This window comes from Geotrypetes seraphini, chromosome 10 (assembly GCF_902459505.1).
Source record: "Geotrypetes seraphini chromosome 10, aGeoSer1.1, whole genome shotgun sequence".
Taxonomy (NCBI): Eukaryota; Metazoa; Chordata; class Amphibia; order Gymnophiona; family Dermophiidae; genus Geotrypetes; species Geotrypetes seraphini.
The window spans coordinates 29,718,687-29,744,579 of record NC_047093.1 but is presented as its reverse complement, the minus strand read 5'-3'; the positions used below and the strand labels follow the sequence as shown (position 1 = coordinate 29,744,579).

The window sequence follows — 25,893 nt, the reverse complement described above, 5'->3', positions numbered from 1 at the left end:
TCCCGTCCCCGCGGATAACCGCGGGAAATAATCCCATGTTATTTTCTAGTGTCTATTTCAACCTCGGTCCTTCTACACCAGCATTCTTCAAAGGAAAGCTTGCGGATCAGTGGTTGTGGCCATTCATACTCTGATTCTTCCCTCTCTCCTTAAAGAATGACATGAAGATGGTTTCCCGCGGTTATCCGCAGGGACGGGAACGGTGATGAATTTTGTCACCGTGTCATTCTCTATTTCCATTCTACAAGAGTCTAACACAGTTTTCCACACTACCACTATATAGGTTGATATGGTGGAGTGTGTCCCATTCAGCAGGGCATGCGGACAGATATACCCTTAAACACAATCTTCAACGCAAGCGAGATGCTAACATTCTTCAGATCTATATCCCCGGAATATCAAAGGGTAATAAGGCTGCAATGTAGAGTTGCCAGATTTTCGAATGGTTTGGGATTTCTAGATTTTAGCTCTCGTTTGAAAGGATTTAGGAGTCCTTTAATTATTGATCAGATTTTTATTTATCCTTTGACTCTCTAAAGCTGAAAGGGGATAGGTTCCGTACGAACGTAAGGAAGTTCTTCTTCACCCAAAGAGTGGTAGACACCTGGAACGCTCTTTCGGAGTCTGTTATAGGGGAAAACGCCCTCCAGGGATTCAAGACAAAGTTGGACAAGTTCCTGCTAAACTGGAACGTACGCAGGTGAGGCTGGACTCATTTAAGAGCACTAGTCTTTGACCTGAGGGCCGCCACGTGAGCGGACTGCTGGGCAGGATGGACCACCGGTCTGACCCAGCAGCGGCAATTCTTCTGTTCTTATGACGTTTGATTTATTTATGAGCTGCCCTCAGCACTTGGATGACTTGACTACATGAATACATGTTCAAAGTGGTTTATAGGCCTGGACAGCAACTTACATGTGTAAATCAACAGTTTTAAAGCTGCCCACCCTCAGTGCAGACAAACACCTGTGTGGCATGAAACAACACGTGACTGTTGAGAGGAGGTGTTTTACCGTCAGTAGATGAAAAGTTCATGAATGGATGCCAATAATTCATTCTTAACCGCCACTGATCGTTAAGGGCTCATTAACTAATTTATTTGCACGAAGATCTCAGGACTATTTACAATTTTGGGCACCATTTATAGAATCCAGAGGTACGTACACAAATGTTTAGAATACTAGTATTTCTGTGTACACCTGCGCTCTTACAGGCATAAAGCTGGCATGGCCCCTAAGAGTTATTTACAAATACCTGCTTAACATATATATAAGTTACCATTTCCCTCTCTTATGGGAATTAAATCAACTGGGAAACGTTGTCAGTCCTATACTTTTAAGTTGGTAGAGATTTGGAATGGACTACCGGGTCCTATTAGAACGATAGGCCAACTACAATTATTTCGGAAAACCTTAAAAACCTTGGTTTTTTTCACAATCTTTAAAAAATTGACCTGCAGAATCCACTAACCGATACCAATGTGAGATCTTTTTTTTAATGATAAGTTTCTAATTTTAAACTCTATTCTATTCTCCATCGGGGGTGTCCAACCATGTGGCTTCCCTGGGCCGCATTGGCCGAAAAAAATGTTTCTGGGGCCGCGCAAACGCAGCAGCAAGACAGAGGAGGGAGCCGACAAGACGGTAAACACCAGGGGGCAGCAGAGGAAAACACTGCATTGCCCTCGACCGGGGCCGCACAAAATACTTCACGGGGCCGCAGATTGGACACCCCTGAGTGTATACTCTGGTCTTCTAACTATTTGTAAACCGAGTTGAGCCCGATGAGATGACCCGGTATATAAACCGAAGATTAGATTAGATTAAAATGGTATTTGCAAGGGACATACACTGTGGTGAATCATAAGTGGGCACTGGCAGAGTTCCCACACACTTAGCACACGCATCTACATCATCGCTATGGTTGGTGTTAAGCGCAAGCACACATATCTACTTCAGTGCCAGTGGTGTAACGAGGATAGGAAGTGCCCGGGGTGGTAGCACCCCACCCTCCTTTCCGCCCCCCCTACCACTCCTTCCATGCGCCCACACCACACTCGCGCCCTCTCTTCTCACCCCGCACCTTTTTAAATCATTGCCAGCGCAAGCAGCTTCTCCGGTCTGCTGCTCGCGCTGGCTTTCCCTCTGACATCACTTCCTGGCCCCGTGACCCGGAAGTTATTTCACAGGGAGCCAGGCCAGAGTGAGCAGCAGGCTGGCAAAGATTTTAAAGAGGTATGGGGGTGGGGTGGGAAAAGCACTACACCAGCTTATTTATATTCCGCCTTTATCAAAGCGGAGCACAGAATAACATACACAATAAAATTACATGCAAGCATCCTATAATGTAAAAATTTTACAATACATAAACCAGATCCGTAATATCCACAGAACTAGATTATTACACATCTAACCACAGCATGATTCCAAATGTAACACAGACCCAACTTGCATACTTCATGAGGCAGGCTTTAAGCACAAGCGCCTACGTTTTAGGCCCATTGTTAGCTGGCTACATTGCATTCTAGAATGGAATCTCAGTACCTAGGTTTCCTTATGGAAAAGGCTTGTTACCATGTTGAATAATTGGAAGGGCCAGTTATAGAGCTGCCTCCTGAATGGTTCAGTGCAGTGGTGGACTGACGGTGATCTGGGATCCCCGGGCAATAAGTGTCTTGGACCCCTAACAAATGGTCAAACCAAATGGAGGCTAGGGGAGAATGGGCCTCCCTACTGCTTTGGGCCCTTGAGCACTGTCCTCCTGTCCCAATGGTCACTCCGCCCCCCTGCTTCAGTTCCTTCGGTACTCTTGATGCTCTTTCAATGCAGAAAGCCCTCCTAAAGGCTCCCTAAGAATCTGAGTCTATTTTTCAGTGTCCCTACCAGTTTGCAGATGTCCAGGGCATGCTGCTTGCACTCAGACTCCAGGCGCGTTAAGGGCTGTTGCAGTGGCTGCTCACATGCTGGAAATTTAGCCACCTGGAAGAATAAAAATCAAAGAGGAGTTACAGTATCCGTCTTCCGTGCAGGACCACCATGCTCCGCTAAGCCAGGGCAGGTCCCCTGTATTCCGACTCTTCCAGCACACCTGGATTACAGCATTAACAGCAAGCTATCGTAGGATCACATTTTATTATTTAAGAATAGTATGGGACTGTGTGGGGCAGTGGTTAGAGCTACAGCCTTAGCACCCTTAGGTTGTGGGTTCAAATCCCTCGTGCTCCTTGTGACCCTGGGCAAGTCAAACTTAATCCCCCTATTGCCTCAGGTACACTAGATAGAGTTTGGGTCCTCTGGGACAGATAGGGAAATATGATAAAGTACCTGAATGTGAAACCACTTAGGTCCGGTCCTCGAGATCTACTGGCAGGTCAGGTTTTCAGGATATCCACAATGAATATGCATGAGAGAGATTTGCCTGCACTGCCTTCTTGGTATGCAAATCTTTCTCATGCACGTTCACTGTGGATATCCTGAAAACCTGGCCTGGCAGTAGATCTCAAGGACCGGAATTGGGCAGCCCTGACTTAGGATATAAGTGGTATATAAATAAATAATGGCACTTTATAATCCTGAATTTTAGGAATAGAAATTGATAGCCATCTACTCATGAAAGTCACATACAATCAATATTAAAACAATCTTTCCTTGTGATGGGAAAGCTACGATCCCATCAGAAAATATTTTGAAACGGAGATTTCCCAAATTGTAGTGCAACCATTAATCCTATCTCAACTAGACTACTGAAATGTAACACTAGGGAGTCCTTTTATCAAGCTGAGGCAGGGGTTTAACGCACGTAATACCGCACATTAAACCGCCTGCTGCGCTAACCGCTAACACCTGCATTGAGCAGGCGTTAGTTTTTTAGCCGGCCGCGGGGGTTAGCGTGTGAGGAAATGTCCGATGCGCTAACCCCGCTAGCGCGACTTGATAAAAAGGACCCCTAGGTCTTTGCTTTAAAATGTTGCTATTGTATCTATGGAAATTGGAACAGCTACAGTCCTACTACTTAAAACTATATTGGATGCCCATAACTGCAAGGATCAAATTTAAATTAGGCATCACTGCCTTTATGATACTGACAGGCAACATCCCCAGCAACTTAACAGAGTCAGAAATCTTCTCCATTTAAAATTCCCAGCATGCAACAATAGAAAGTTTACCAGGCAAATTGCCTTATCAATCCAATATCAATTAGCAAAATACTGGAACCGACTACCATTTACACTACGATCTTGTGACCATGATCTCAGGTTCAGAAAACTTTTAAAAAAACATTTCTATACCAAGTTAGGGAGCCAACCCTGAAGTAACTGACATGGTAATTGTAACAGTCCATTTGTAAACTGTCTAACATATCTCCTGGGACATAATAATGAGTCAACAATGACCTAATTCAACTTGTAACTATGACCTAACTGTATTAATAGTTGTACTGATCTACCTGGACTAACAACTCTATTGAATGCCTATGTCAAACTGTCCATTGTAACTTCTTGGGTAACTGACCCAACCTCTTGCAATGAAATATGACCTTGAACTGAATAGAAAACCTGATTGACATAACATGACATATCGTGAACAGTAATGGAATCAGATATTCTGTCATGTTTCATTGTAAGGTAGATATGAGTGTCAACCCTCTCATTATTCATAATTATAGATATTTTTAACACCTACAATGCCTTAGGCTAGACCAGGGAGCTATAATTTTAATCCTTTGCTATACTTGATTGTAAGCTTAAAGTAGAGAATGACACAATGACAAAATTCATCACTGTTTCCATCCCCGCGGATAACCACGGGAAACCATCCCCATGTCATTCTTTAAGGAGAGAGGGAAGAATCAGAGTAGGACTGGGCACAACCACTGACCCTCAAGCCTTGCATTGAAGAATGCTGGTGTAGAAGGACTGAGGTTGAGATAGACACTAAAGAATAACACCCAAAGAGTAGCAACATTCCAGAGCTCATCAGCCAACCTCATCAGCCAACCATTGAGTCAACCTCATCAGTGATGTCACAATGGCTTCATTATCCTATACTTGGCTCACATAAGAATCAGAGTATGACTGGGCACAACCACTGACCCTCAAGCCTTGCATTGAAGAATGCCCTTTTCTATGCTACTGTATGGATGACACAGAGCTAATTATTGTTGTGTAAATTTAGGATAGAGAAATCCTTCAGAATATCTTTCGAACTTGATATTATTCTATGCGCCTAGGCATTTATTAAGATCCTTGAATGATAACAGAGTAGTTGTTCCCTATATTTCAAAAGCTCGTCTTGCCCCAACTAGAAATTGTGCGTTTTGGTTTAGTCCCAGTATTATGGAAGAGAATTGAGAAAGGAAGAATCTTTTCAAAATTTCAAAAGACATTTTGGGCTCCTTTTACTAAGCTGCGATAGCGGTTTTAGCACGCGCTGAGTTGCCGCGCGCTTGACCTTAACGCCAGCATTGAGCTAGCGTTAGTTCTAGCCACGTAGCATGGATATAGCGTGCGCTAAAATCCTGCGTGTGCTAAAAACGCTATCGCAGCTTAGTAAAAGGAGCCCTTAAAGGCTTATTTTTTTTTTCAGCTGGCCTTTTTAAATTGTTGAGATGAATTCGGGACGGCAGTCTGCATTTCTACATTTAGATATTTTTATAATTTTTAAATTTCTATTTAATTAATTAATTTTTAAATTTAATTTATTAATTTGGATGCTGTAGGATGATATTATGTATAAGAAATGTTATTCCTTTTCTATTTAAATGGAGTTCTTTTCATAATTTTGACTGAGTTATATTGTAAACCGCTTTGATCCTTTTTGGCTGTATATGTGGTGTAAACATGTGCAGGAGTAAAACTGTGGAATGGCCTTGTTGGTCAAATTCGGAAATGTAGGGATAGGAGTTCATTTAGGAAATTGCTGAAGACACAATTATTTGTTGATGCATTTCCTTGAACATTTGACCTATTGCAAGGATTGAATCTCTCTGCTTTTGTTTTTATCTGTTCTGACCTGTTTCAATATTTTATGTATGCAACTTTATTGTAAACCGTTTTGGAATAAAGCGGTATAGAAAATTTTAAAATAAATAAACACTGTGGTTTCTTGATATGCATGCAAAGCGAAAAGTGTATCATTTGAATAGTTCTCCAGCAACCCCGCTAGGGAAGAAATCTCTTATAGAGCCAATCTCAGGAACAAAAGGTAGGGTAGGGGTGGGAGGGGGACAGTGGCAAGGAAAACATCGTACCTGGAAGTGGGAGCTGACAAACTTGGAGAAGGGAAAGTTGTTGAGATCCTGCGGAAGGGAGAGGTTGGTGTGTGCAACAATTTCAGGAGGAGCAACCTCTGTGATCCGGCTGGTGTGGACATAGCGCTGTCCTAAAGTATAAGAGCGAGAGAGGAGGCATCCTGTCATCACACAGTTCAGTAAAAGATGAATACACAATAATCCAAACAGCAGAATAAAAAATGAACTTTATTTTTGTATACCGCCATACCAGTGAGTTCTAGGCGGTTTACGTCAAGAAAAGCTGGATAATCAGCGAATCATATAAATACACTACATATACATATCATAAATACGATACTAAAACAGTTAAGATATGAATTTATCAAACAGATAGGTTTTCAATGTTTTCCTAAAAGCATAAAATTGAGCTTGAGGAATTAGGATACTGCACCAGTTCTTTGCAAAACATCTTCTTTGTATGTGGTCCTTTAGAGCAGCATAAGTTTAAGAACTGCCTGCGCCCACTCTGCTTATTACCTGATATTATTGTAGGATGTGGGGTAGTAACATGCATATGCATACAGGGCAGGATTAATTTTTCAATGGGCCCTAGGCACCCAATACGCTGGGCTCCCTGGACCTGCTCCTCCATGGCCCTGCCCCCTCCCTATGCCCCCCTCCTACGAGAGTGTACCCCAGAAGATCAAGTAGTACCATCTCTTTCGTTCTTCATTATTCAGTGCAGCTGAATTTGCAGTCTTCAAAAGGCCATGGGCAGCGATTCCTACACGCTGCCCACAGTTGACCCAGAAGCCTTCCTTCTAACACAAAATGCCAGCATCAGAGGAATGGCTTCTGGGTCAGCCGCGGGCAGCATGTAGCCCATGGCCTTTTGAAGACTGCGAGTTCGGCTGCACTGAATAATGACAAAAGCAGGAGGAGGCAAAACTTGGACACCTGGAGCCGGACACAGAGGCAGATACACCGACGTCACCATAGCAGGCAACATTCTGGGCCCCCCTGAACTCCTCGGGCCTAAGGCATGTGCCTACTTAACCTACCTTTTAATCCGGCCCTGTATGCATACACGGAGCCCATGATACCACATGCACATGAAAGGTTGGATTGGCATACGACAGTTGTCAGCAGTCATGCCAGGTGTCAGGGCTTCAAGCGTAGCTAAAGGTTCAAGGAAATGTTCCTAGAAACCTTAGCAACAAACCCAAAGATATTATCCTTTATTTAAGGACAATCAAGATTGAGCTGGATCATTCATTTATCTTTTTTTAAAAATTATATTTACACACCAACCTGTTATCACTCTAAAACAATTAGGGGGATAGCAACATGGAGGAAACGACAGGCAACGCCCCCCACTTGGAACATGAAAGGGTGAACGCACAAATAATACAAAGAAAGATGAATGTATGATATACAGAAACCATGTATCACACAATACAAAAGAAAAAAAATTGCAACCCCACGTGTGACATATAGAGCCAAACAAGTAGTGGGGGAAGGGACAGAAATCAAACAACTGTAAGAACAATCAATTTATTGAAACATCATAAATCAATAAAACACATACAGTGGTGCCTCACACAACAAACTTAATTCGTTCCAGGAGCAAGTTTGTTATGCGAAAAGTTCGTTATGTGAAACGCGTTAAGCGCAGTGACTAACGACTGCCTGCAGTGCCTGCGCGGAAGGATGCAATACATCAGCAGCGATCGTGGAAGCTCGGGCGACTTCGTTGTGTGAAACGAAGTTCGTTGTATGAATCATGACATGAAGTTCGTTGTGTGCAGCGTTCGCTGTGCGAGGCGTTCTTTATGCGAGGCACCACTGTATATCATATACATAAAATAAGGCAGGTATAAAAAAATCCTTTTTAAAATATACTGGACCCTAACATGATCCTTGTTTTGGCTAAAGTAGCCTTTTTCAGGGGTGTATAGAAGCCCAGTAGATGGCACCAAATTACAACTAATCAAACCAAAATGATTACAGTACTCTCGATGTCTGATGTGGAGCCTGCTGCCTGGCACAATATCTAATTTGGCGCCATCTACTGGGCTTCTATACACCCTGAAGAAAGCTACTTTTTTGGGCTCTGATATAGAGAATGAAACGGTGGCTGTTACCCACGGGTAGCTGTGGGTAACTCACCAAAACGGTGAGGGAAAACCTGTGTTCACCGTGGCTACGGGGACAAGGCCATTCACTGCCCTGTGGAGCGGTGAATGGCCTTGTCCTGCAGTTAAGGGAGGGAACGCATGCGGTCACCTATCGCGCTCCCTCCCTCCTTACTGCCACCGTCGAGTTTAAAGAGCTACCTACTCCCTCCCTGCCCCTTACCTTCGTGGCGGCGATGTCGAAACTGCCTTCCTACAGCAGCCGAAACGTCGAAGCTGCGTGTGGCTGCCATAAAGGTCATCTCTGACGCAACCAGAAGTTGCATCAGAGACGACCTTTTTGGCAGCCATATGCAACTTCAACGCTCTGGCTGCTGTAAGAAGGCAGTTTAGACATTGCCGGCCACAGGTAAAGGACAAGGAGGTTTGCCGGACCGGGACTGGGTGTGCGAGTGCATGACAGAATCGGCAAAGAGGTGTTCTTACTGCAGGGGGGGGAGGTGAAAGCGCCACGAAGGTAAGGGGCATGGAGGGAGAAAGGGAGGAAAGGTGGGGTGTAGAGGAAAAGATGCTGAAGGGAAATGGGTAAAACAGAGTGGGGAAAAGGATGCTAAAAGCACATGGGGAAGACAGAGTGGAAAGAAGGATGCTGAAAGCACATGGGGAAGACAGAGTGGGGAGAAGGACGCTGAAAGGAAATGGGGAAGACAGAGTGGGAAGAAGGACATTGAAAGGACATGGGGAAGACAGAGTGGGGAGAAGGACGCTGAAGGCACATGGGGAAGACAGAGTGGGGAGAAGGACGCTGAAAGGACATGGGGAAGACAGAGTGGGGAGAAGGATGCTGAAAGCACATGGGGAAGACATTGGGGAGAAGGATGATGAAAGCACATGGGGAAGACATTGGGGAGAAGGATGATGAAAGCACATGGGGAAGACAGAGTGGGGAGAAGGACGCTGAAAGCACATGGGGAAGACAGAATGGGAAGGACACTGAAAGGATATGGGGAAGACAGAGTGGGGATAAGGACGCTGAAAGGACATGGGGAAGACAGAGTGGGGAGAAGGACACTGAAGGCACATGGGGAAGACAGAGTGGGGAGAAGGACGCTGAAAGGACATGGGAAAGACAGAGTGAGAGAAGACGCTTAAGAGAAATGGGGAACAGAGAGTGGGTAGAAGACACTGCAGGGAAATGGGGAAGAGAGAGTGGGGAGAAGACGCTGCAGGGAAATGGGGAAGAGAGAGTGGGGAGAAGACGCTGCAGGGAAATGGGGAAGAGAGAGTGGGGAGAAGGACGCTGAAAGGACATGGGGAAGACAGAGTGGGGAGAAGAAAGCTGAAAGCACATGGGGAAGACAGACTGGGGAGAAGGACGCTGAAAGGACATGGGGAAGACAGAGTTGGGAGAAGGACACTGAAAGGACATGGGGAAGACAGAGTGGGGAGAAGGACGCTGAAAGGACATGGGGAAGACAGAGTGGGCGAAGACACTTAAGAGAAATGGGAAACAGAGAGTGGGGAGAAGATGCTGAAGGGAAATGGGGAACAGAGAGTGGGGAAAAGATGCTGAGGGGAAATGGGGAAGAGAGAGTGGAGAGAAGATGCTGCAGGGAAATAGGGAAGAGAGAGTGGGGGGAAGGACGCTGAAAGGAGATGGGGAAGACATAGAAAGGACATGGGGAAGGTAGAGTGGGAAGAGAAGCTGAAGGGAAATGGGGAAGAGAGAGTGGGGAGAAGATGCTGGCAAGGAAGAAGACAGAGACTGCAGACTATGGGGGGAGCGGAGGGAAGAAGATGGGTGCCAGACCAATTTGGAGAGGGGGGGGAAGAAAGGGAGAGGCATAGTAACAGAGCAAACGGAAGACGCAGAGAGAAGAGAGACAGTGGATGGAAGGAATTGAATGAGAAGATGAGGAAAGCAGAAATCAGACAACAAAGGTAGAAAAAAAAATTCTATTTCTTTTTCTATTTTTTGCTTCAGGATAAAGTAGTATATTAGTTGTGTTGATAAAAATTTATAAACAAAGCCCTGCCAGCTGAACATCTCTTTGTCCAGTTCAGCAGCCAGAACTTTGATTTATAAGGAAGGAATAAGCTAAATATTGCAGTACTGAGGCTTGTATAATAATAATAATAACTTTATTTTTGTATACCGCCATACCCAAGGAGTTCTAGGCGGTTCACATTTGTTTATCAAGAATTACAAATGGTTTAGAACAATTGAACATTATTAGAAGCAAGCAATAAATTACAAGTGGTTCAAAACAATTGAACAATATTAGGAGCAAGGAAGTAGTTGAGGTTGGAAAGAGAGGGGAGAGTGTAGGTAAGGGGGGGGATAGAGGTGGGTAGGCTGGGAAGAGAGGTGGAAGAGGGCAGGAGGAGATTGTTGTTCATTGGAAAGGGGCGTTAGGTGTCTTGCTGCGGGAACGGTGACAGGGTGGTGAATGGAATGGAAGTGACGATGACAGGGCAGTGAAGGGGATGGTGGGCCGGGGACGGTGCAGTGACGGGGACAGATTTTTTCCCCGTGTCATTCTTACTCTGATATACAGAAACCACCATTACTGAAGCTCATGTATTGTAACACCTTTACTGAAGCTCACAAATCGCTCTGAATTGACTCCCTAGTCATTAGTAGCAGTGTAGAAGCTCCCAATAAACATAAACATAAACAATTCAAATGAGCTCTTCTAGCGATGCACAAAAGGGAATCCCCTCTCGTTTCCAATCGCTAATTACCGGCAGCTCTGGAGCACACAGTACAGGCACAACAGCATTAAAAAAACAACACAGCCCAGTTTGGGGGGACCCCCTGACACCCCCTGATACTAAACCCCCCCTTCTGTTATCTCTGACCACTCGCACCACTCCAAAACAAAATCTTGATGCTCTAGTAGGCTGGGGTGGGGGGGTCAGGTCAGACCCCCCAGCTCGATGACCATCCACCAATGAAAACGCCCCCTCCCATATCTTTTATTGAAAATCAGGCAGGAGGGATGCCCACTCCCTCCTGCCTTGAAGGGTCGCCTCTTCAAAATGGCAGCCCTTCCCCCTCCCGATGCATGCCGGTGATGCTCTAGGAGAGGCCTGATTGGCTCAGGCGCATAAGATCCCTCCCCTGGAAGAAACCTTAGACGCCTGAGCCAATTAGAGCCTTAGGCCCCTCCCAGTGCATGCCGGTCATGCATTGTGAGGGGCTACAGCCCTGAATGGCTCAGGCACCTAAGGCCCTTCCACCAATCAGAACCTTAGACCCCTCCCATTGGATCCCAGGCTTCACCGGGAGAGGGGAAGGGCCACCATTTTAAAGACGTGGCCCTTCAAGACAACAGGGAATGGGCATCTCTCCTGCATGATTTTCTACAAAAGGTACGGGTTTGGGGGGGGGCAGTGCCAGGGGTGGATGGTCCTTGAGCTGGGGGGGGGGTCTGACCTAACCAGCCCAATAGACCACCAGAATTTTGTTTTGGAGTGATGAGAAGGGGCGAGGGGATCAGAAGGCAGGGGGGCTTGCTGTTGGGAGTGTTGGGGGGGGGGGGGCCAGGGGGGTCCCAGTTTGGGGCTCAAGCAACTTCTTTAGTTTTTTACTTCTATGGTTTGTGTCCTATATATAGTGATTCGGTGTAGGATGGGCTGGGGAGGACTTCAATGGGAACTTCACTAACTTGGACGTTACTGGCCAGTTATTTACAGTAGATATCCTGCAAACAACGGGATGGTTGGATAGGCTGGAGTGAGCTTAGATGGCAAACTTCAGCAGTTAGAACCTAGGATAATGCCAGGTGGACTGTACAGTCTATGGCTCAGAAATATCAAAGAAGAGACAAGTTAATTTAATCATGGATTTTTACTGAGAATAACTAATGGGCAGACTGGATGGATCGTTCAGGTCTTTATCTGCCGTCATTTACTATGTTACTATGTTAATGGACGTAGATGTGTGAGCACAACAGCTGCACTCATTTAAAAAGAAAAGAAAAAAAAAAAAGCAGCCCCTGCCCCCACCAAGATGGCGCCCAGGGCGGACCACCCATCTCTTACTACGCTGCTGGTTGGATTCATTGTTGCTTCATTGCCAAGGGCTACAAGAGAGATTTGTGAGATAGGGTTCACAGAGCAGCGGCATCTGGGCAGACATGAACTTTAGTCTTCCTTTTCTCCGTCCAGGAGCAATAGGGAAGCATCTGCCACTGCAGCCTTTAATTTAACATACCTGACATGACAGAATCTTTTCTACATGTTTCAGCCCTAGGCAAGTGTCTAGTTTGTCGGGCTTGCACCTGTTTTTACTGTGGGCAGATATTACTGGAAAATAAAAAGCATGGATTTTTGAAACTCCGCAATTCCAGTTCTGCTCTATGCAGGTTTTCTAACTGCTTCCCTTCAAATCTGGAACTCCCCCCTCCCCCCCCCCCCCCCCACACACACATTTAGTCAGATTTGGCGTGGGCAATACTTAGCAAATTGCTTTGAAAACCGTGTTCCCCATGTGCACAGAGTATATAAATGCAATCATATGCAACATGCAAGAGTGAGCATGGGGGGAGGAGGTATGAGCAGTTTTTGCACATTTGTAGTTCTGATTGCCTATATTATCTGGCACCGGCCGCAGCTGGAGAACAATAAGCCGGAAACCTATAAGCCAATCCATCCTTAGGGCACCCTTCACACAGACAAGTAGCGTGGGTGCAGTTGGCCTTTTTTCTTTTCTTTTCACTGTCTTGCCCAGTCCACAACAGCTTTGAACTGACACTTCAGCTTTAACTCTTCCCTTCAGATCTCTGTTGCTTTTCAGTCCTTTACTGTTTACCAACTCAATTTACTTAGTAATAAGCAAAGATTATTTATTCACAAAGCAAGCTCTCCCCTAAGTACCTCTAGCTTTTTAAACTAAGAAAAATGACTTATCAGTCAACTGGCTCTAAATTGCAGGAAATGCAAACATAAAAGCAATGAATGAAATACCCACCTCAAGGAAATATTGGGGCGGATTTTCAAAAGGAATTTTTCAGGTCTGTTCCAGCCAGATTAATCCCACTCACCCAGATAAAGCCACTGAAAATCCAGTCCATGTCAGGGCGGTCCGAGGGCAGAATCAGGGTGGAGCCAGAACTTATCCGGGCTCTGCCAGTATTCAGCACTGGCACCCAGATAGCATCTCTGAATACCTGTAGTACTTGGAAAACTCCTGATGGCCACTCTACACCCATATTTTCAGTGCAGGTACCCAGTCAATGGCTGGAACTGAATATCTGATCGGGGCTTAATTCTGCCAGTAGTGGGCAGCATTTTAAAAAATGCCATTTGCCATCTGCTGAAAATTGCCACTTAATCAAGATGTGAAACAAAAATCTAACCACTATCTCCTGGCGTGCCACAGGATCACAGGGGGAGTGGGGGGCCTTCAAACAGTGCATTTGAGCTATTACTACGTGAAAAAACAGTGCACAGACAACATCCTATGACAGAGGGAAAGGAGCAAGATCGGAAGAAGCCAAACATGACACTCTGAATGCTTGTTTTGAATCAATACCCAAGCAATCTCTATGGAGGTCTGATGGAGGCGGGAGGAGGCCCAGCGTCTGTCAAAAGAACTCTCAGGGCAGGATTAAAGCATAGGCAAACTAGGCATGGGCACAGGGCCCAAATATTTAGGAGGGGCCCTCTCAAATCACAGGGCAGGATTTTGCCCTGGTACATTAGATACTGCCACAGAGAAGAGAATCAGGAGGGCGCAGAACCATTGTTCACCACAGAGGTCTTATTCTTCCTCATTCCCTGTGTACTGCCTTCTAGTCAGCAGGGGGAGCCAGCGAGCAAAGCCTCTTATCTGCTGTTTCCTCTTCTGCCAGTTTTCCTCTGTAGTCAGAATCATGCAAGGCTCCATTTGTGGGAGTTTTCAAATATATTTAAATTACAATGAGGGGCCCAACATACCTGTTTGCCTATGGCCCAACAAAGAGTTAATCCTGCCCTAAGAACTCTATAGGACTTTTTCAGTCCCGGCTTCTCCACAATCCCTGCACAGGAGTGATCCAGATTCAACTCTTTCTATTCAGTCACAGAAGGACAACGAGTACTGAGCTCATCTAACCACAGCAATAAAATGAACTCAACCATCTAGGAGTGGTAGAAGAGATTTATTACATGTTTAACACTTTATGTGCCACAAAGCCTACGTCTCCTGTCACGCCTTGCCCCTGCTTCCCTTCCCTCTGCTTCCCTTCCCTGGTACTTTCCATACCTGCTCTTTCCATCAAACCAGCACACTCATCTCCATGGGAACCAACGTTCCAAAATTATTGGAGGGCGTTAAAGCCAAAGGAAACTAGCTCCCCTTGGACACAGTCAAGGAGTTTGTTCAATATCAGGGGCTGTTCAAACACCCTCAGAGCTGGTTCCTAAGCTCATCTCCTAATTCCAATTTATCTCTTCTCACTTATTCCCAACATCCTGTCTCCCTCCCATCGTCCAGTCTTTTCTCATTGTCTCATTTCTAGATCAGTGTTCTTCAACCTTTTTACACCAATGGACCGGCGGAAATAAAATAATTATTTTGTGGACCGGTACCGGTCCACGGACTGGTGGTTGGAGAACACTGGGCTAAGTTGTGGGCCAGACCCCACCCATCTCCACCAGTCTCCGTCCCCATAATAGTACTAATTCTAACACTATTTTTTCCATTCATTTTTCATATATATATACACACAATATATATAATCGTATTAACAATACATAATGGTTAACCACAAAATTAAACTATACAAAGCACACTATGCTTCTCAATATTTATTCCTACCAGAACACAGATAACCCCTGTGCAAATATGGGACCAAAAACTAAAAGTACTAATATATACAAACAAACCCTAAGATGCAAGACTCTGCATGCAGTACATCCCCAGAGGAAAAGAAACAAATGCAGTTCTTCCTGAACAGATAGCAGTGCACAAAGCCGTGGGCAGCGGCTCCTCACGCATCCCGTGCCTCATCTGGAAGCCTTCCCTCTGACGTTGCCACATCAGAGAGAAGGCTTCTGGTTCAGGCACAGGACGCGCGTAGGAGCCTCTGCCTCTGAGGAAGAGGGAGCCGGCCCGAAGACGCCATGTCTCACCATTGTTGATAGACGCCCATTGGCTTCCAATCGGCCATAGGATCATTTTTAAAATAATGTTGCTTATTTTTAAAACTCTAGCATTCAACGAACCCCAATTTATATCTAGATTATTAATACCACACAGTACTCAACGCCCACTTTGTTCATCTGGCCAAAATCTCCTCTCAGTTCTTTCTTTGAAAATTATAGGAATAAGAAGATCGGACATGTTCTCTGTGATGGGCCCTCAATGGTGGACGCTCTGCCACAATATATTAGAAACGAAAAAGATGTCACAATATTCAAAAAATCTTTAAAATCTTATATGTTTAAAGATGCTTTTAATATTTAAATTTCTTAAGTGAGGTTTCAAATTGTGCTATAGTTTAACCACCCCTCACCCTCTTGTTTTTTTCCATCTTTCTACCAAAATTGAAAATTGTAACTTTTGCTTTTTCCCTCCCGACTCATGTTTGTATTTTATGAAAGAATATTGTTAAAATGTTAGTTTCTTTGTATTATTCTCTATTTTGATTTTGTTCATCGCTTAGTAATTTTAATAAGCGATTCATCAAACATATTAATAAACTTGAAACTTGACCAGCGGCTGAAGAGCGCAGTCTGGGGCCCGATGCATGTGCCGGCCCTGTGGACCAGCAGGAAATTTCTGCGGACCTCCTCATCTTTCTCTTCTGTAATTCAGTCCAATATCTAGGTCTCTAAGCCTTCCTTCTTTCTGTTAACTCGTCTCTCTAGCTCATGATACTTCCCCATTACTCCTTCCTCAGGACTACTCATTTACGGACCATTTACATGGAATGCGTTGACTGGTACCTTATGGTTTTGTAAAAGTCTAATGCAATTTAGAAAGCTGCTTAAGACCCATTTGTTTGTGCAGGCTTTTCTAAGCTAATATCCTGCTTTTTTAAGTGAATATTCTATCTTCCGAATGTTGTCTTATTTTGCAGCTAATTAGATCTGTTTTGCTTTATTGTAAATGAATGGCTTTATTGTAGATGAATGGCTGAGAGGTAATCTATAGGTTCAGATGATAGAATCGTATGATTTTTACTGATGTGGGTGACTTTTTAAGATGTTCAAACCTGAATTGTGTATGTGATACTGTGAGCCGCCTTGGACAAAGGCGGATTAGAAATGTTTTAAATAAATAAAATTAATTGATTCATCTAACTTTTCTGGCTCCTGGTTTCTCCCTGCCCTTCCTCCCCTCACTCCAAGCTCAAAAAGATGAGATTACGTTCAGGCTTCCTTACCTTCCGCTAAACGCAGGAGAGCCGCAAGCTCTACGGGGATCTCTAGTCGTCTTACATCCTGCCAAAGGGAAAGTAAGCAATAAGAGGCAATTCTCTGAGCTTTAAAATGACTTAAGTAACTTATAAAGTCAATCACATTGAATTTCCAATAATACTGTCCAGTTTGGTAGAGGTTTCCCACACAAGTACTAGACATCACCTCTTTGCTCCTTCCAAGAGCAGTAAATTATGCTGACATTCAGTGCAAGAGAAATATGCACGGGGAGTAGGGCACAAGTTTATGAAATTATACAGATAATAAAAGAAAGACAGATTATTATGGTACAAATGCAGATGTCTCCTCATTTGAGAATATAGAGGTTACATTGCAGAATAACTGCTATACAAAACTGGCTATCGTACTGCATATACAAAAGACACAATGCATTGCATCACAGCTGAAGAAGCAGGGTTACAGCCAAGGCTGGGTCATGACCTCACCACTTTGGAGTTAGGCTCATCCAATGAATGACAGTAGCATAGGCCAGTCAGAGGAGAACTGAACATGATGTAAACATTCACACGGCCTTAAGTCCCACCAAAAAGTCAATGCTGGCTACCCCATTGTGAAGAAGGGACTCGTTTGATTCTCAGAGTATTACAATATCTTTTTGTTATTCTGATGGGTAGTCCAGCAAAAGATCTCGTAACCCCACAATGAACATCGGGAGCATCACGGGGAATTCAGCGCAGCTCCCGGCGCTAAAAACCACTATCGCGGTTTAATAAAAGGGGGCAATAGTGGAATTGGAAAAGGTTCAAAGAAGAGCAACCAAGGTGATAAAGGGGATGGAACGCCTCTCATATGATATAATATTTACTATATTTTGATACAATATTTTCTTTTTTTTCTTTCTATATATCCTTGTTATGTAAGTAAATACCGGTATATTTTTTTTATGGGGTACGTTAATTAGTTTGTGAGGGATTCTCAAAGTACCTAAGTACTTATTTTGTTTAATTGTTTGTAAACCGCTTTGTACTCTTCGTGATGATTTAGCGGTATATAAACTCTGTATTACAATTAAATTAAAAATGAAAAGGGCTAAAGAGGTTAGGGCTCTTCAGCTTGGAAAAGAGATGGATGAGGTGGGCCATGATTGAGGTCTACAAAATCCTGAGTGGTATAGAACGGGCAAAACCGAATTGATTTTACTCTTTCAAAAGTACAAAGATTATGGGACACTCAATGATGTGTGGTAGATTCAGGGGCAATGTTAGGAAATTCTACTTTACGGAGAGGGTGGTGGATGCCTGGAATGCGCTCCCGAGAGAGGTGGTGGAGAGTAAAACTGTGACTGAGTTCAAAGAAGCGTGGGATGAACACAGAGGGTCTAGAATCAGAAAATAATATTACAGATTGAACTAGGCCAGTTACTGGGCAGACTTGTACGGTCTGTGTCTGTGCATGGCCGTTTGGAGGAGGATGGGCAGGGGAGGGCTTCAATGGCTGGGAGGGTGTAGATGGGCTGGAGTAAGTCTTAACAGAGATTTCGGCAGTTGGAACCCAAGCACAGTACCGGGTAAAGCTTTGGATTCTCGCCCAGAAATAGCTAAGAAGAAAAAAAAAAAATTTAAATTGAATCAGGTTGGGCAGACTGGATGGACCATTCGGGTCTTTATCTGCCGTCATCTACTATGTTACTATGTATGTTACATGGAAATACTTTTAAAACAAATAGCAGGAAATATTTTTTCACTCAACGAATGGCTAAGCATGGAACTGCCAGAGGATATGGTAATAGCGGTTAATGTATCCACATTTCAAAAAGGTTTGGACGAGTTCCTGGAGGAAAAGTCCATGATCTGCTATTGAGATATTTATTTAATTTTCTAAAATGTTCTCCCAGGGGAGCTCAGAACAGTTTACATGCATCTATTCAAGTACTCAAGCAGTTTTCCCTCTCTGTCCCGGCGGGCTCACAATCTATCTAACGTACCTGGGGCAATGGGGGGGGGGGGATTAAGTGACTTACCCAGGGTCACAAGGAACATCGTGGGTTTGAACCCACAACCTCAGGGTGCTGAGGCTGTAGTTTTAACCACTGTGCCACTCTTCCCTAGACATGGAAGAAGTCACTGCATGCCCTGGGATTGGTAGCATGAAATGTTGCTGCTCTATGGGGATTCCACATAGAATGTTGTTTTTGTTTCGAGTTCCGGAATATTACTACTCTTTGGGGTTTAGAATGTTGCTACTATTTGGGTTTCTGGATTGGCCACTGCTGGAAACAAGATTCTGAGCAAGATGGACCATTGGTCTGACCCAGTATGGTTATTTTTATGTTATGTTATGTTGAATTATGCTATTATTTAACCTTATTTTGCCATAGCAGATAAAATGATAATTATCATTTATATTTGGGGGGTTTTCAATGATGTCACCTCAGTAACTATAGAAAAATAGACAAATATAGTGCAAAATATAGACAGCAGATATAAATTCTCAAAACTGACACATTTTTATCACTAAATTGAAAATAAAATCATTTTTCCTACCTTTGCTGTCTGGTGATTTCATGAGCCTCTGGTTGCGTTTCCTTCTGACTGTGCATCCTATCTTTCATTTCTTTCTGCACTCAGGCCCAACAATTGTCCCTTTCTGTTCCTTCCCTCCTTCCTTCCTATGTCCTTAGTGTCCCCAGCGCCCCCTTTCTATGTCCTTAGTGCCCCCAGATCCAGTGTCAGTTCTCCTTTGTACCAGGTTTCCCTCTCTCTCTCTCTCCCTCCTCTGTTATGATCTTCTGCTGTTTTGTGTTTTGTCATGCTTTGTTAACTATGTTTGCCATCTCAGTGGTTACCTTGCAATTTTTCTACCATACAATGTCTGAGAGTGTGGTGCAGGGGATTATAACTACAGCCTCGACACCCTATAGTTGTGGGTTCAAGCCCATGTTGTCCCCTGTGACCCTGAGCAGGCCAACTGGTCTCCCATTGCCCAGGTACATTAGATGGATTGTGAGTCCACTGGGACCGACAGGGAAAAAAGCTTGAGTACCTGAATAAATACATGTACCCCTGGGAGAACAGTATAGAAAATGAAATAAACACATGCGGCCAGTTTTGTTTGGCTTATTGTAACCAGCTTATTTTCCAGGTACATCATGTTCTCACCTCTCTCTATTTTTCTAATCGTAATTTGGTAGGTATCCTTTTGATATCACTTGTATGCTTAGCTGTAAATTGTAACTTGCTTAAGGCCAAGAAAGTGAAGAGTAGAATCAAGTTTGCAGAACATAAATGAAACAAATCTTGAATAAAAGAGTTTTGGCTTCTTTGGTCTCAAAGCAAATGGGTAAAAATAAGTGCCCTCTGGCCACAGATCTTTGGGATGGGCAGGTCTTACTTTCCTATCATCTACTCAACCATGACTACATGGTGATTCATGACAGAGAAGAGGACACACTGCTTCATATTAGTAGCAGAAATTACATTAGTGACTTCTATTTCGCCTGTACCTTGCAGTTCTAGGCGGATTACATCAGAAGATAACTGGACATTTCCAGGAAAAATTACAGTTTAGGGAGCTGGTTATATAAATGGAGTCTTTGGGAGAACTTAAGAGACGGGTAGAAATTTGAGGATTACATCAGAAGAAAAACTGGACATTTACGGGGAAATTACAATTTAGGGGGAGGTTAGATAGTTGAGTCTATGAAGAGGAGTTAGAAGAGGAGTAAAAATTTGAGGGGGAATTTTACAGGGGAATCGCAAATCTAAGACACAGAAAAAAATAACAGGAAGGGTTGGCATGGATGCCTATTTCCAGTTCTTCTTTCTTCCTGCGAGTCTTGCCTGTAGACATTTATTGACGCAGCTTGGTAACCTACAAGGCAGCCTTACTCCTATAGTCAAGGCAACACCCACCCCATAAAGGCAGAGAAAGACAAATGAATCAATATACCATTCCAGGCCAGTCGCTTAGGTCCTGCCGTCTGATTGTTGACCCGCTCCTCTTCTGCCAGTCCTTACGTATTTGCTGAACACAGAAGACAACAAGTAATTGGTTAATGTCCAGGGAGGTACGCAGTCATCTCAACCAGGTTTAAAGCGGAAGTTATGGGGCAATGGGTCAGTTCCTTTCACTAGCTCAGGCTCCATTTACCAGGTCAGTAACCGTTTGAAGCTCCAGGAAGTTTATTGCAAATCAAACCCCATGTTATTAGTTAATCCAGTAAATAAGCCCTTTTACTGCATCAGATGGGGGGGGGGGGGGGGCTTGATTTCTGCAAGGAATAACTTACTCCAGGAATCAAGCAGTTGCATGATAACAGCGTTATTACTCAGGGAAGGATATGCTTAGTTGGAAATGTAAAAGATCCATCTGCCGATCTCATTTGCCTAATACACACCCAAATAGAGAATCTGGAATGGACCCCAGTCAGGTAACTGAGGAACTCCAAGTCATGGGCACCTGTAAAAGTCCAGAGGTGTGCCAAAAGGCCAACAGACCATCGTACTCTCGGTGCCAATCTTTGTAAACAGTGGGATGAGGAGCCGGAAGAGAAGCAGAACGCCAAACGCTGGCATTTTAACTGGGGGAAAAAAGGCACAGACTGTCACCTACCTGCTTTCTCAGTTTCTCTCTGCATATGCCTTGCTGAAGAGGGCGAGAGAAAACACACACAACAGGGCTTGGTTCCACTGGGCTGGAACAGCCGTGCTAAAGTCCATAGAGAGAAGCACTTGAGATCAAGAAGTGACTGATGGCAGACGCAGAGGAGAAAAGGGCTGCGGCTATGACAGCTTGAACTTTGAGACCTCTGACTATAACTGTCAGGTATTCAGAAAGCAAACAAGGAAGGACAAAAAGAAAGTGATGGAAGCAGAGACGCAGCTTTCTGAATTTCCTTTTGAAGGAAGGACTAGAGTTACTCAGAAAGGAAGGATAGCCATCCGAATGGTCACAAAAAAATTGGAAAAACTTTGATCGCTTGGATTTTAGCTTTTGGTGGCGCTCATTATGTCTTTGTTATAGGTTGGAAAAAATGATTAATGATCAAAAGGGTAATACTAAGGTATTTCAACTAACATGGGGTCCGCTGACTGATTTTATTAATAATAATAATAATAATAATTGACTGGTTCATTAATTCACTTCTGATTATAACTTACACATCCAAGGGGTGGGTGGGAGGGTTGGGGTTTGATTTTTACAGAGATTAATATAGGAAAGGTTATTGAAGGAACCTATATATTTATGTTTTTCTTGATTAGTCATTTGGGTGGGGGGGAAGGAGTAAAAATGATTATTCATGTATTTCTGAATGATGAATGTGCTTTTTCTAACAAAATTATTCTATGTACAATTGTTTATTGCACTTTGATAATTTGGAAAATCAATAAAGATTTAAAAAAAAAGAAAGGAAGAAAATGGACCAGTTCCTATAATGCACAGGTGTCAAAGTCGGTCCTTGAGGGCCGCAATCCAGTCAGGTTTTCAGGATTTCCCCCAATGAATATGCATGCAATCTATTAGCATACAATGACAGCAGTGCATGCAAATAGATCTCATGCCTATTCATTGGGGAAATCCTGAAAACCCGACTGGATTGCGGCTCTCGAGGACTGACTTTGACACCCCTGCTATAATGTGTCAGAACCTAAAGAAAAAAAGCCACGGAATAAAACAGCTAAACAGTGTTTGGTAAATCCCCCTGTCAGAGTACAGGGAATCTGATTTTGAATACAGCCTGGAAAATGGGCTCGGCTAATCTCCACAATGTGTATGGGGCCTTAGATATAACTGGGAAACACATGAGCTCTGTGCCACCTGAGCTGCCATGCCTGAAAATGATGATATGAAACTGGTAAATTCTGCACCAGAAATGAGACTCTGGGTCGCGTCACATGGCATTTTTTGCTCATTTATAAGTAGTGCACTAAACCCTACTAACGAGAAGCGCGGGTTTTAGCCCCGGCAGCGGTGGCAACTGCTCTGACACTCATAGGAATTCTATAAGCATCTGAGCAGTTACCGCCACCGCCGGAGCTAAAACCCGTTCTATGCGTTACTAAAGGAGGGCGAAAATTGTGTACAATTTATGATTGTTTTAGCTATGTTCATTGTACATTATGCTTTTTTTTTTTTTTTTTTGCATTATCACCTTGAGTTTTATTAGGTTTGGTGATTCAGAAATGTAAACATAAGTACAGTATATACTCGAATATAAACCGAGGTAACCTTTTTTCCTCCCCAAAAGGAAGAAAAAAGGTAGACTTGAATATAGTTCAAGTGCCCTGCTAGGCTCTGCACCCAGCCCCCTCCCTCCCTGCCCAGCTCTGCACCATGTCTCTCCTTCCTGCCAGGTTCTCCACCCTGTCCCTCTGCCCTGCCAGGCTCTGCACCCTGGCCCTCCTCTTTCCCGATACCTCGCAGGTCTCCACCGGGCCTGCTGTAAGCCCTGGTGGTCCAGCAGTGGGCTGGAACAGGAGGGACCCCTCTCACCTCCTGTCCCAGCTGGCTAATAACTCTCACCTCCCTCCCACCTGCCCAATTAGTAAAAAGTGTACTTTTAAACTCCCTGGTAGTCCAGCAGTGAACGTGGACAGAGCGATCTTCCTACACTCCTGCCCCGTGCAGACCCCCATTTTTGGCCCCCAAAATCTCAGTTTATATTTAAGTATACTCGTATACATTCAATAAAAATAAATTATGATGAAATTTTTGGTCACTAAATTTATTTCATGTTAAAAAAAGAAACATACGCTTAGATATTTCAGAGAAAAACAGCAGACATACATGCAGCCTGCTGGGTCTAATATTGGGACTGGATAGGGTTACCAGATGTACCCGGACATGTCTTCTTTTTGTTCGGGTTTTGGAAAGCTTCCTCTTCAGATCGCGTCGGGAGGGCGCATCCGCGCGTGTGCCCTTCCGAATGATGAGAACAGGCAGAGGGGGTGGGACTAGGGGTGAGGTTGGGGCATGATGTGGGCATAACGCACTGGAAGTGGGCAGGGCTGGGGGGGCAGGTCTATGGGTCCAAATTTTACGCAAGTAAAATCTGGTAATACTAGGACTGGAGGTGAAGGGATCTTACCTAGAAGTGAAGAAAAACCAACTTAGGAGCATATTTACTAAATATTATTAGCGTGTGCTATCTGCCACTATGCCTACAAGGATAACACGCAGATAGTACACGCTAATGCCTGCTAATTGTGCTAACATTTAGTAAACATGTCCTTACGTGGAATTCTACACAGCATAATCAAAGCCCTATAACATCATATGAGGTATAAAAAATATATATCCCAGACAGGACTTTCTTATCACTCTAGCTGCAAAATCCTAGGTTGGGAATGACTGGCCGATTTCATAACCAAAGTTATTTCAACTGATGAAAATATGACACAAGTAACTGTAATACAGGAGGAAAAAATTCTAGATGCTTCCAATAAATAAGCCTCTCTTATTTTCAAGCAGCTACAATGAAGAGCTCACTGCACACATTCATTGAAAAATTCACCTACGTAACAAAAATTCAGCATTAATGCTATAATACAAGGTAAATGTTTTATTGGCAAGACCATTTGGTCTTGTTGATGTGGGACTAGCAAACTGCAAGCAGGTGGCAGCACTGCATTAGAGGTCTGCACGGGAACGGGGATCACGGGAATCCCGCGGTTCCCGTGGGGGGTCCCGTGGGAATCCCCCCTAACCCACGGGACTCCCACGGGGACCCCCCCTCTGGTCCACTGGACTCCCATGGGGATGGAAGGTTTGGAAGCAGGGTTCGTCCATATAATATTATGGACACGTCAGCCTTAGTAAAAGAGGGGGGTTTATAAGTTAATTACCTGAACAGAAAACAAAAAAAGGGTTCCACCAAAGAGATTCCACAAGGAAAACAAGCAGTGCAAACACAAAAGAGACTGTGGAATTGATGATCCTGTCAGAAGTAATTGCTGCTTTTTATGGGGATGGGCGGGGATGGAGGTCATTTCTTGCGGGGATGGGTGGGGACGGAGAGGATCCTGATGGGGACGGGTGGGGACGGAGAGGATCCTGGAGGGGACGGGTGGGGACGGAGAGGATCATGGTGGGGACGGGCGGGGATGCGTAGGATTTCTGTCCCTGCGCAACTCTCTACACTGCATGACAAATAAGACTCTTCCCCCCCCCCCTCCCTCAAGAGGCTGTGGATGTTTTGGGAAACATGAAGTTTAATTAGATCTCAAACTCTGGCTTCTCCAAATGGCAGTGCTTACCCCTTTGCCACTATGTCAGTCCATGAACCTGAATTTTAACAGATAAAGAGTCTATTTGAGGAAGTCAAACATTTATGCGCTTTGGAGACACTTGCAAACAATGCTCAGCTGAATGTGTGCCTGCCATAAGAGGAAGGAGGCAGCCTGTTTTGCATTTGTTAATGAAACAAAAGGTTTCATAGTTTTTCTCGATTTTAAAAGTTCAGTCAGGAGCTGGCACAAGATGAAATGATTCCCACCTCTTACCTGAAGAGATTTCCGACACACTGAGGGTAACCTGGAGATCAATAGCACCGCCCCAAACTCCACTAGGGATTTCTTCAGTCTCCTGTAGCGTTTCCTGAAGGGAATTAAATTTGCTTTCTCACTTTTAAACCTGCAATCAACCAGCTGAGCGACACTGTAAAGAAAAGGGCTAAAGCAGTGTATCGAAACTGTGTGTCTCCCACGATTTCAGATGTGTCGCACCACACTGGGGAGGAGGAGAGGCGCCGGCCGACTGCAGCGAGAGGCACTTCCTGTAGGCAGTCAGCCGGCGCCAGCGCCTCTCCTCTCTGGCCCTCTTCCCTGCTGGCACCCCCTAAAGGCGTCTCGGGGCCCATCCAGAGGGCCTTTGCGCATGCACGGTTGTCGATATAATGACATCATACGTGTGCGTGCCATTATCACGGCGACATCCGCGCACTTCCGGATGCCTCGAACTGCGGCCACTATGTTTAGCGTGCTATGGCTCGAGAAAGTTTGCGGGACGCCGAGCTGGAGTGAGCCACTTGGGGGCATTCACAAGGACTAAGTTTTGCAGAGCCACCTTGGCCTCCATGCATTATGGCCTGGATTCTCAAAATGGCGCCGGTCACACGCCACTCAAACTATGGCACCGTTTTGAGACTCGCGGTCTGTGT

General features: G+C 44.4%; 1 protein-coding gene across 1 annotated transcript in view; it reads right to left on the bottom strand.

Moving 5' to 3' along the window:
- MYO15B (myosin XVB) overlaps positions 1-25,893 on the bottom strand; it is a 117,113-nt gene that overhangs the window by 29,652 nt on the left and 61,568 nt on the right. Inside the window, exons 24-28 of the mRNA XM_033960997.1 lie at positions 25,238-25,331; positions 20,685-20,759; positions 16,742-16,799; positions 6,250-6,380; positions 2,883-2,978 (exon numbers count right to left, since the gene is read on the bottom strand). Coding sequence (XP_033816888.1) covers positions 2,883-2,978; positions 6,250-6,380; positions 16,742-16,799; positions 20,685-20,759; positions 25,238-25,331 — 454 coding nt within the window. The remainder of the gene's footprint in view (positions 1-2,882; positions 2,979-6,249; positions 6,381-16,741; positions 16,800-20,684; positions 20,760-25,237; positions 25,332-25,893) is intronic.